Source organism: Haliotis rufescens, unplaced genomic scaffold, assembly GCF_023055435.1.
Source record: "Haliotis rufescens isolate VD_foot unplaced genomic scaffold, xgHalRufe1.0.p SCAF_92, whole genome shotgun sequence".
In the NCBI taxonomy this organism is placed as follows: domain Eukaryota; kingdom Metazoa; phylum Mollusca; class Gastropoda; order Lepetellida; family Haliotidae; genus Haliotis; species Haliotis rufescens.
This window is the reverse complement of record NW_025964386.1, coordinates 802,675-815,402: the sequence shown is the minus strand read 5'-3', so window position 1 is coordinate 815,402 and position 12,728 is coordinate 802,675. Positions and strand designations below refer to the sequence as shown.

At 40.7% G+C, this 12,728-nt stretch overlaps 1 protein-coding gene across 2 annotated transcripts; it reads right to left on the bottom strand.

The window, feature by feature from the left end:
• Positions 1-4,692: 4,692 nt before the first annotated feature.
• Positions 4,693-12,579, bottom strand: LOC124135621 (serine-rich adhesin for platelets-like). Of its 2 annotated transcripts, none has more exons than XM_046501035.2 (2): positions 12,506-12,579; positions 4,693-9,909 (listed from the first exon to the last, which is right to left on the bottom strand). In XM_046501035.2, the coding sequence occupies exon 2, from the start codon at positions 9,879-9,881 to the stop codon at positions 5,187-5,189; it is 4,695 nt and encodes a 1,564-aa protein (XP_046356991.2). In that variant the 5' UTR covers positions 9,882-9,909; positions 12,506-12,579; the 3' UTR covers positions 4,693-5,186. The 2 variants fall into 2 exon arrangements, with proteins under 2 accessions (XP_046356991.2, XP_046356992.2); XM_046501036.2 differs by having other exon boundaries at positions 12,489-12,568.
• Positions 12,580-12,728: the final 149 nt, after the last annotated feature.

Here is a 12,728-nt window from a genome sequence, read left to right as displayed (position 1 = left end):
CAAGCCCAAAAACAAACACATTTTGGTAACCATGGTATCAACTAAATTGCAAGGTTATTCTATACTCAAAATAAAATAAAACATATAAAGCATGTTTGAGGTACTAAAAAATGCCCAAAAAGCAAAATAATGTACATGCACGTCATCATTGGGGCCTGCGTCTTGAAAGTGAAATGGTTTATACCTATTGTGGGAAGTGGTGAACAAATATATTTGTTACAAACATATTAACACTCTTGATTATTCAATGTATCTCGCCATTCTATTTTGACAACACCCAGGACCAATTCGCCACCAAAGATAAGTTTCAGAATCGATGTCACCAGCTCCATCTTACTTGCCACCAACCTATTACACCTGCGCTTAAAGTCAACAATCGATCAAAACAGATTCTTCTAAATGAGAGTTTGGCATAGATCTATTACTCATAGCTCACACGAGCAAACCCTTGATACATTAAAACAAATCGGAAGAGTGAGTGAGTGAGTATGGTTTTACGTCACTTTTAGCAATATTCCAGCAATATCAAGGCGGGGGACACCAGAAATGGGCTCCACACATTGAACCCATGTTAGGAATCAAACCCAGGTCTTCGGCGTGACGAGCGAACCACTAGGCTACCCGACGGCCCCACAAATTGGAAGACTAATAAATGATCTTAAAGATAGACAACAATGATCTCATTTGAGTCCGATAGAGGAGGGAAGCTCTTATGCTTCAAAGGGTTCCCTGTTGTATTTGAGACAGTATGCAACAATGCGAGTCCAGAACTGGTAACATCACTGCTAGTTGCAATCGCGAAAGAACAAATAATTTGATTGGATGGCTATTTTTAGCATTGTTTCATCTGAACAAGACTCCAAACAAAGCTACAGTGGCAAATGTGTCCAGAGATATTTACACTGGATAATCGTCCATTGAGAATGAAATTCTGATGGCAGAAGGTTCCTGCTTGCATTCATGAATGAGTGAGTGAGTGAGTTGGGTTTAACAGTTAACAGTTATGAACACTATTTCAGTTATATCTCTGCATGTTGGTTTTATGTGGAATCAAAAATAAATAATGCATTGCCTCCATGGTCCCCGGTCACTTCAGTCTTCCTTTGAATAGAAGAAAAAAAAGCTTTTCCAGAACTTCAGAAGGCATTACCTATACATGATGTTACTGTAAATATACTAAACATGCTGCACTTTATCAGTGTTAAAAATACCTGCCTGCCCACAAGTCCAAGAGTGCCCCCAACCTTGTATAAGCGCCTACCCTACCTTGTAAATTTTGAAAGTGCCGAGTAGTATTACGGTGAAATAAAGTATGTCCTACCATGTTAATGTGGGAGGCAAGGCAAAAGGGACACAGGTTGAGATGTTTACTACATTGGTCAAACATGGATATTCTACTGATAGGTCAAGGACAAGACTGTCATTCAAACTTATGCAAACCAGCAGGTCCTGGCTCCTAAGGGAACCAACTCTGCATAGCAAATTGAGACACCTTAAACCTAATGTGCCCCCAGATATAATCGGTGATGGGGACAACAGAATCTTGAGCCTCGGAGAGAGCAAGTTGGGCTTAAGTCTGCTTTGAAGAGACTTTCAGTTCTATCACGATGGGTCAGCTTTGTGTGAGGAAAGCCAAAAGTCTTAGATGTTTCACTTTATTATGAGTATGGCGCTAATAAAACTATAAACAAAACTATAAACAAAACTAAGCTTTCAGAGTATGTAGACATACGTAATCAGTTAAGGTATACCATGCAGTTGTTGCTAAAACCAACCTGTATGTTCACTACTCATAGCTAGCCTTCAGGTATGACATGTTTCCTATTGTCTCATCCAGAGTAAGGGGCGGTAAGGTGGTCTAGCGGTTACAGCGTTAGCTCGTCACGCTGAAGACCCAGGTTCGATTCCCGATATTGGTACAATGTGTGAAGCCCATTTCTGGTGTCCCCCGCCGTGCTATTGCTTGACTATTGCTAAAACCCCGCAAAACTCACTCACTCACCCAGGGTGGAGGGGAAGTAATCAGCAAACAGTACTATATACTAAGCACCAGGGTTTTCAAAATAATTCATATTGCGAACATTTAAACAATAATTGGTGTGACAAAAGCACGAAACATGGAACTCATTACACATACCTCTGCACCAATACAATACTTGTCAAACTGACAGTCTTATTTCATTGTTCAAACACTACTTGGCTGCAACTCAAAATTTATGTTGAATTTCAATCAACCAGATAAAGATTCCCCAAAGTGCTGTATGTTGTGTTTAAAACTCCTCATGTAATTTGTATTTTATAATGTCAGTGAAACATTGGTGTCAGCTGGCGGTTTCAAATGTTCAAATTTCATGGCATCAAATACCCAGTAACACCTGCACATCTGAAAACATGCAATGTTATCTCCTAACTATTGTTACATTTGATAAAAAGAAAGCTGGGCCCACTTGCACAAAGCAATGTTAGCATTAAGACTACTGTAAGTCTATGTTAAGGTATGGAAGTTCAATCCTGTCTGTGTTAAGATGGCTTATTGCAAGCAGATCCTGGTCTGGTGCCCTATTCCAGAGTAGATCTAAGCATAATTAGTACCCTGCAGTCTGTAACTTTAGCCACTTGTCCATAGCCAGAGTCTAGAAAACATTCCTTCGGTCTTGTAAGCTTTGCAAATAAAATTCCATACATTAATAATTAATAATACTGAGATCTGCCGGTACGGAAAATGATGTCAAGAGACATGTCTGGGTGAGTAGACTCACTCCAAAGTTTGGACCTGTTATAAGATATTTCGTTAATGCCAGATCTAGATTGTAAAACATGAGCTAAAATATCATAACAATCCCAAAGTAAGACATGCAGCTCAAAGACATTTACCGGTACCACAAGGATAGAAGTAAAATTCACGATCACAGTAGGTTGCTGGCAGACCAATTATCATAATAAGTGAACATTCAAACCCATGACAGCTGATCCTGGCATCGCCATGGGACACAACTCTGAACTACAAGCTGCTGCGCCTTAGATCATTAGTCCACCCCCTGATGACAAGAATGCTGAACGCCATTTCATTGGGCTTAACCCCATCAACGATCCAGGGACTCTACACAAAGTGGAGTCAAGATGTGGTGTTCCAGGCAACAAACATCACATCTCCCTGATACAGTGGAATCTGTCCAAATCAGACTCTGCTAAATTCGGATTTCCGTGGAAACTGGACTTTTTCTGCAGTCCCCTCAGTTCTCGAATAAATTATCATTACTCAAACTGACCTACATGTACAACTCTCTAATTCAGACTTTTTACACTTTTGACTTTGGACTAGAATTACAGTCCCAACAAATAATTTATTATTGAAAAAAAGCTGTATAAATTGTCAGCTAAAACAACAACGCTAATCCTGCATGAAAACAAATTGATCTGAACACTTTGTCCACTTAGTTAATTATAACTTTTTCACTGGTTAATGAGAAACTCAGCTTAATCAGATTAACTCAGTGTCAATAAATAACTGTAACAGCTGGTCATTATCAATCGCTCCCAGTTACCGAGACACTTATTTGAGATTGACCTAACAATGCATAGAAAGAGAAGGGAAATTCTTCTGTTTATAGATAACACTCCATCTCATCCAAACATCATATTGCGCAGTGTGAAAATTGAATTTTTGACTCCTAACTGCACCTCTGTGTAATCTGTACCTTGTCGTAAACCAGACTTTCTTATGAGTCCCAACCGAGTCCGAATTGGACAGATTCTCTCTAGCGATTATGATCATTCCTATCTCAGTACAATACAAATTATTCTTGGTTATACATATACAATCTGGACTGCCTCACTGAACAGGATGAATAAATAATAATAAATATAATAACTGACTTGTGATGCCAATGGTTTTCTTCCAGTGGGAAATCATCAACAGCTGGATTAGTAAAACCTCTAGGAATCTCTTTTACCAACTGTAGCTGAGTGAGTTTGGTTTGTTTGTTGTTTAACAACGATCCCGTTAGTCACCTCTTACGACAAGCATAGTCGCCTTTTGTAGCTGAGTGAGTTTGCAAGATTAATGTCTTTGAACAGTATTTCAGTTATAAACAGTGTCAGCAGAATGTGGGAATAAAGCCATGCAAGCCCAAATGTGTCACAGAAAGTGTTTGATTAACCAGTAGTGATCAGCAATGTTCAAGCTGAAGGGTGCCCTCGGGTCATTGAGATTTGCTGCTATCCTTTACATCTGGGGACTCCCTAAATCTCTATTGCTATGACAAAGACCCCTTGGTTTCCAGCCTAATATTGCCCAATGGATCAGTGATGTTTGTTGTATGCCAGCTACTCTCCATCCCTCTACCTATGTATCCAACACTTGCAATAAGTGAATCAACCACACCGGACAGAAATTAGTTTACTCAAGATCACACTTATTTCTGCATGCTGGGCCCCCACTTCACAATATGACCACACTGCTACTAATTATCATCTTCCCTAGGCAGGAGAGTTAACTGACTTCAAAAGTCCAGTTTCCACCCTTGCCGAACTTGGCTGGAATTCCTGGACTAGATCATGGCGCCACCAGTGGTTATTAAGAGTTATGTCCCTTCTAAGCCTCTCTTATGGACCAATCAGATTCCATCACTTGCATTTGTTTAAAAAAAAAACGGTGGCGCCCAGTTAAGACAATCTGATCGATAATCAAGATCTATGTTGTGATAAAACGGGTCTTACATCGCGAGCACCTTTATTAAAAACATGAAAGTGTTTGGAAAATATCTATTGACGAGTTGGCGGTGCACATGCTTTGCAAATCTTGCAATCAGCCGAAATCTGCGCGTCAGTTTACAAACTGGATTTTGATTTCGTTGCGAGATTTTGATTGGACTATGCATAGACTCGTTAGTCCAGCCAAATTCTAACTTCATAATACCAGCCTAGTTCGGCAAGGGTGGAAACTGGACATTTATAGTCAGTTAACTCACTTGCCTCGGGAAGATGCTAAGTATAGAAGCTAAAACAGTCCTAACTCTATGACTGCTATATCCATAAATATAAAATCTTATGTACATGATGTACAGGGTCACCTGTAAGATCCTCATCGGTTCAAATATATAAATGCACACTAATCCAAGAATGATCTACAAGACAATGTAGTGCATGTGAGTGAGGAAAGACATAAGATCAATCAACACATTCATTCAGTCTGATACTATTTCTCCTTCACTCAGTGACTCTTCTAAGTCTCTTGTCACTAAAGGTTGATCAACCTGTCTGTTAGGACTTGCTGGTGAGTCAAAGTTCTCTGAGGAGGAAATATCATCATAAACCTGCTCATCATCACTATTATCACTTAGTTCTCCCGAACTACTATCGTCATTATCACTATTTTTAAGTCTTGAGTCCACAGCTGGTCTCACTGAGGTCTCATCCAACCCCCTTGACATGCTTGCTGTTGATGAAGCTTTAACAACGGTTGAAGAGTGTCGTGCCTGATTTGACTGAAACTGGGATATTCTATAACTTTCTGAAGCATGTCTGCTGCTGCTGTCATCAGACTCTGAAGACACATTGCTGAGATCCTCTATCTCTTGAGGTTGGACGTCATCATCGGAAGAAATTTCGCCCTCATCAGAAGAGTCTGTATTGTCCCCAATAACTTGAGGATTAAGTTTAGAAGATCCTGATACAGAACTAGGAGTTGGTTGAGGGACCTCCCCGAAATCACTCTCCTCTGAAGATATATCACTAGCATCTGCAATGACTTGGGGATGTTTCTGGACAAGTGCCTCCTCTTCATCCGAGGAAATTTCACTCACACCTTCAATCATTTGTAGTATAGGAGCTGGTTGCGAGTCACCATTTTCAGATGAGACAACCTCGCCGTCGTCAAGAGAATAGTCACACCTTGCACTGGTTCCTTCACCAGCGGAACTGATTTCAATGTTACTTTCAGCTTCCACAAAATGCGATGACATGCTATCAGATGACAGTTCCCCATTGTCTTGTTGGGGAGAATTCTTAGGCAAATGTGAGGTTACATTATTACTTACACTAGCAAGAAGTGGGTAAGGCTGATTTGCAGAATTGCTGACACAGGCTTCTGCCATGGGCCTAGTACTGTCAGCATTGGGTTGTCCACTGTTCACTAACGGAGACATCAGGTGCATCTGTTCACTAGCAACAGGCTGTTCTGAACCATTTTCATCTGACCCAGCATCTCTGGAACTAACAAAAGCGATGTCATTTCTCATTCCAGCATCAGAATCTCCAACTACATCAATGTCCATAGATTCTTCAGACCTGTGGTCGGTTGCAGTTCCGTTTCTATTATTTACTGGAACTGGGTCAGATGAATGGCCCCATTCAACTCCTACATCAATGGATTCTTCTCCAGAGGTGGATGGATTCTGGCTTATATTTTCATTGCTGCTGTTACTATTCTTTATGGAGTTATCGGAAATTTTTGATGCACAAGAATCCCCAGTAATCATCTCATTCTTGTCAGTGTCAGGATCAGAAGTGTTGGCTGTTGAGGAACTTGCATTCACGGAGCACGGATGATTCGGATGTAAATCTTGTGAATCATGTAGTGCGTCTGGCATAACAGCTGAAATTAATTCTGGTTGTGAAGTGTCCCCGGTCTCACAAGGAAGGTCTTTGCTGACACCATCTGTGTCTTTGGACTCATCCTTCTTGGAGGTCATTTGTGTCCTCTCTGGTGTTGAGAGGTCCTGAGGTTCGTCATCACTGTCAATGACCTCCATTACAGCATCGGAGGCTGTTGGTCTTCCAGTAGAACTAGCCTCCTCGATGATGGTATCACTATCCGAATTCACAACACTGATTTCCTCTTGGACTTCAATACTCTTATGACTATGTATCTCATCACAGAGAACAGGAATCCTGTCCATGAAGTTGACTCTCATCAGGTCCTGGAGTCCTCGGTCTCGGACAGAATTGCTGCTGGATGACACTGCTTGTCTGGAGCTGTTATCTACAGATTCTACGACAACATCACTATCATCACTGGAACTCACCATCACTGGGTGGTCCAATGAGGTCACTTGAGCAGGAAGTCTTGGTAAGAAGTTTGACAAGCTGGACCAATCAGCAGCGGGATAGCCATACATTAGACTGGTATCAAATAAATTTGACATCATCCCAGGGATAACTGCTCTGAAATCAGATTGTGGAGTCTGAGAAAGCCCTTGGTTACTCAATCCTTGGAACAAATGAGCCATTGCATCCAGTACTGGGATCCTCTGGTCAGAAACTTGGGATACACATGTACTACTGGTCACGGTGCTTGTGGAAGGGTCAGGAAGCCGTGGTAACTGCCTCCTGCTTTTCTTGTGTCCAGATGGATGTTTCTTGAATGACTTTCTCTTAACTTCCACACAGTCATCAGAGGAGTCCGAATCTTCCTTCTTTCTGTCAGAGCCTTCTTTAGGGGTTGCTGGTTTCTGCAGAGTAGATGAACTGGTTTGGTTGTGTGACTGTAGTGTGGAGCTTGTACTAACGGGGATCTGCTGTGTGGAGCTTGTGCTCTCTTCACTTGTCTGTGTGACTGTCTCATTTGATGCTTCAGTTGTACGCTGAGGACTAACTGGCTCTGTTCTGATAACTAAATTCTCAGGGATATCTATCTCAGGATAAACAACTGGAGCAGCATCAACAGTGCTGGACACCACAGGTGTATCTTCGGACTTATCTCGTTTGATGGTGATGGACAAGAGAGGGTCTTTGGATGATTTTCCATCACATTTATCCTTAACTATTTTATACTGGACATTATTAGAACCACTCTTCTCTTTATCTGTGTCCCGGCTTCTTTTGTGCTTCTTATGATGTTTCTTGTGTTTATGTTTGCTTGTTAAGACTTCAACACTAGAACTTCTTGATCCTCGATGTCGTCTAGAACTTTTTGATTTATTATGTCTACTTCTGTGGTATTTCTCAGAGGATTTCGACCTTGACCTAGAAGAGGAGTCACTGTACCTTGAGTTTCTGTGGCGGTCCCTTTTCTTCTTCCTTCTAGCGTCTGAATGTATCACACTGTTTGTTTCTGGAGAACGTGCTGTGCGTCTTGAGAAGCCAAATGCATCCTCGTAAACAAGAGATCTGGATCTATTCCTTCTTTTGTATCTTGACCTAGAGGATGGTGAAGGAGACCTATATCGCTGATGCCTTGACCCTGACCTTGACCGACTGCGATAACGGGAAGATGTTGATCTTCGCCTACGTCGATGTCTTGACGCCGAATGAGATCTACTTCGCCTGTGGTTAGATCGGGATGACGATGACCTTGACCTTCTTCTTCTCCGTGATTGTGAATGAGATGGACTTCTTGACCTCCTTCTACTTTTCTTGGAGTCTTCTTGTCGCTTGGATTGGGCTTTCTTTCTCTTAATTTTCTCAGCCTTTTCTATCATATTTTCTTCTTCTGTATCTGTTGAAACAACTACTGGAGTCCTTTCTTGCCAGGGCTTGTCATACCCAGTACACACGACATCACTACCTGACTCCGAATCTGACTCAACCAAATTCGTCTCCGAATCTACATTGATTCCAGCAGCACCTTCCACCTTAACCTTTGACCTCTTCCTTCGGGCTATGTTATTAAGAAATTGATAGCTTGGTCCTGGCTGTGAACTGGAGCTTCCAGGAATTGCAAGAGCACTGCTGGTGTCAGGAGTCAAGTGCCAAGAAGGACCAGCAATAGGAGATTCCCAGCCTGAGTGGGATGTGATTTGGTCATCATCTTCCTCCAATAAGTCCCGGAGACTGACAGAGTACGGAGTTATCTCGGACCGAGGGTGGTGGAGTCTTACGGCCCCAGGGTCACGTCTTCTTCTTGCAGGATTAGGGACATAGCTCGGGGATGTTGGACAATAAGTTGGGGATACTATCATAACATCGCTGTCATTTCCGTCAGAGTGAACTGAATCTGAATCTGATACTGATTCTGGTTTTTGCTCATAGATAGCCTTTTGATCATAGGATGAAATACAGAAGGGCGACTTTGCAAAGCTTTCAAATTCATGCATGAAGTGTCTTGTGTGTCTGCTGATAAATGGAAACACGTGTTGAAAAAATTCTTCACTCTGAATAGGGAACCTTTTAATCAGATCCATGATCAATTCCAGAACAAATTGCACATGTTCCTCATGATTGTATAGCAAAGCATTCAACTCCCTGTTCAACCAGGGCACAAGGCGATGGGATGTGGCAGGGTTTGAGGCAAAGAATTCAGGTGATATATTCCTAGATCGTCCACTTGAGTCTCTGATTCCTACAACTCGCATGCCATTGATGTAAACGCGTCGCCTGAATTCTGACGTAGCTGCTTCTCTCTGCCGACGCCAGTTTTGACGGGTGGTAATCGTCGTAGGTAAACGGCTTCCGATATCAGGATGCTGAGAATTTCTTCTCGGTCGGAAACCAAAAACATGATCCTGGGTCAATGTTGTCCGATAACGAAAACGGCGTCCGTTGGGGCTACCAAAAGAAAACTGGTTCCCTACCGCGTCAACTTCAAGGTGGTATTGATCATAGTCATCATAAGAGCGGACATTGTGAATAATACTCTTGAATGGCTGTTTGCACAATGGGCATTCTGCCTTGATTTTGGACCACTCCAGGAGACACACAAAGCAGAACATGTGAAAGCAGCTGTCAGTGAATGACTTATTCTCCAGCTTGCTGAGACAGATAGCACAGTTGGGGTCTGGAGATGAGGTTGATCGTGATGGAGAGTCCGGTTTATCCATTTCTTTGTCTTCATCTTTGTCATCATTGGCTGCCATAGGTTCTTCCAATGCCTTATTTGCAGCCTTCCTTTTACTCTTTCGAGTTCGACCATCGGAATTCGGCACCTCTGCTACGTCAGCCATTTTCTGAGTTTTTCATCTCATTCTATTTCTGAAATAAAGATAAATCAGTGTTAGAACTTGATTGTTTTGTTGCAAAGGAGAGCAAACTTGGCTCTGTAGCTCACTGTATCTTTGAGAATTTGCATCAGTGGATACAGGTTTCATATAATCTTATAAACAGGCCAAATCTGGAATGGTGTAGCAAAGTATTAATGTCGCCTATTGATATTTTAACTTGTAATCTGTGACTTGACATCAGCTTATGGAACTTTTCAGTGCATCATTGAATATTTTTATAAAATATTACAACCACCATGACCAAAGCATTGTCAGTGCAGTGTTAGAGCACTATTGATAAGAAAGTTAACACCTGTTGTGTAAAAGTCATTTTATCAGGTAGAAAGATTTGTTTGTTTGCTTGTTGTTTAATGCCGTACTCAGCAATATTCCACCCATATGGCGGCAGTCTGTAAATAATCGAGTCTGGACCATACAATCCAGTGATTGACATCATGAGCATCGTTCTAACCAAGTGGGATACATTGACATGCATCAACCAAGCCAGCGAGCCTGACCAACCAATCCCGTTAAGTCGCCTCTTATGATAAGCAAATCGCCTTTAACGGCAAGCATGGGTTGCTGATGACCGATTCTAACCCGGATCTTCACAGGTCTCAGGTCTCAGGAGGCTCATACAGATGGCACATTCATGACAGGATGTTTTTAATGCCATGAAGAATATCTCAAAAACATTTCCGTCATATCACAGCATGTTCGTTGGACGTAGTATGAAAGCCCGAAGTGATCATTTAGATGCAGGGCTGAGACATTTATCACTTTGCTGAAACCCTCGAGCACAAGTATGGTGTTGAAAAACCTAGGAATACAATCAAGACAAATCTGGGATCATAGGTTTTGGGCACCAAATTGCGATACCTTAGCCAACTCAATATAAGTATGGCTCCACAACACCTGTGAAAAGACATTTTCAGGTCATAAACAAAGTCCTGGTCTCTACACATGCTCCAGATCAACCAACAACTGATCATCCAAGGGATACCATTTATGGTATGTCAAAAAGTTAGCAACTGATAAGTATTCAATGATAAAATAACTTACTTATATAAAAAACAACAACTGACATCTCATTTCAGCATTTCGTGTAAAACAATATACTTTATGCTGAAACTAGTTGTCTATCCCTATGTCCCTAGATCCATGATACCTTCAATATGTTCAAATGATCAACCAGCGATAGACAATAACATTTTTAATCAACAAGTCCTTATATTGATAAGATATAGCAAAACTCTTAAAAAAAGGCAAATTTCTACTACTAGTCCTTATGATACCTTAACTATTGGGCAGTTTGGCAAGGACTACAGGACCAGTGCCGCTTTCTATCACTGTCAATAAGAAATATTTTTGGATGATAATTAATAGTATGCACGGTATGTAAGAAACAGAATATATACTCTCTACACTGGGAAACAAATAAGCATTTGCCTTGAGCAATCTTGCCCATGGTCATAATGTTCAAAGGATAAGTTGTAATATTTGAGTTTTTATATAAAGTCAAGCATATTCATGTTACTTTTATAGGCTTTGTATCTGTACATTGGGCTGCAAGGGTTAACATTGTAATAATGAAAGTGGGAGAAAGACACCTTTGGTGTCTTTGTCACATCATGCAGACAAGACTATCAAACTATCATTAGTCTGTGTGATTACCATTTGTTGACAGACAGGAAAGTTGTTGTCAGTTATTTTCCAATTTAGCCCAGCCTTAAATGCCTGAACCAACAGCCTAATTATTAAGCCAAAGGCAATATATTTAAATTTTACCTTTAACATGTTTACCTCCTCATGTACCCTATTTTCGAACAGAAAACATGACATTGAGGATATTCGTTGGATGAGTGAATCAAATCTCAACATGCTCAAATTCTGCTTCATACCAGTAGTTGATGTCTTCAACAATACAATTTCACCTATATTCCAAAAGAAACAAAATCCTTGATAAAAAGCGTGACTGTCTGTAAACTTCTGCTGCAGTCGAGTGATGTCATCTATTGTCAAACTCCTCATTGGTTTGGTACTTTATGTTCTCAAAGGTAAGACTAAATTTTAGCTTATCATGCTTATTTGGATTGTTATTAGACACGTATATCAGAAGTACTTCTTGGAGGCTTGAAAACACATAACACAAGGATATAAGTATGGGTGTACCAGATTTGGAAATTAAAAACAACAGGGATGCTGTCTCATTAAATATCAACTTACACTGAAATTAAACCAACTGTCAGACAAAATGTCCTGTGAAGGAGGATATCCTACAAATTATATTGAAATGAGAGTAATAAGACTTAACTGTTCATTTACTATTAAGTTTGTAAAGTGTTAATCACTAGCTACAGAGAGCTCGATAAGAAACTTTATTAGAAAAGCTATAGAATGCACCGTCATTCAAGTCAATTTACCGTCTGGCCGACTTTATAACCCACGATGATAGAGAAGGAAACACGTATTGAGTGACAAAAGAAAGGATTTCAACTAAATACATTTCTTCCTAGTCGACCCAAGAAACCATCATTTGCGAGACGAGTGAATGAACTACGTATTACAAACCTTTTGATCGTACTCACCATTAAATAAAGGTGGTTTTGATCATTCAAATGTTCACAAAATTACAGCAATGTCAACCATCATTATCAACAACCGGAAACTAAATTTTCGAGCACATGCCTTGGATTGTTAATACGAGGATCTCCATTGGTTCACCTCTGATATTTACACCAATGGTATTCTACGTATTAAAAATAGGGAGTAATTATTGTTTGTTACTGTATAATTATCGAGGGGTAATTT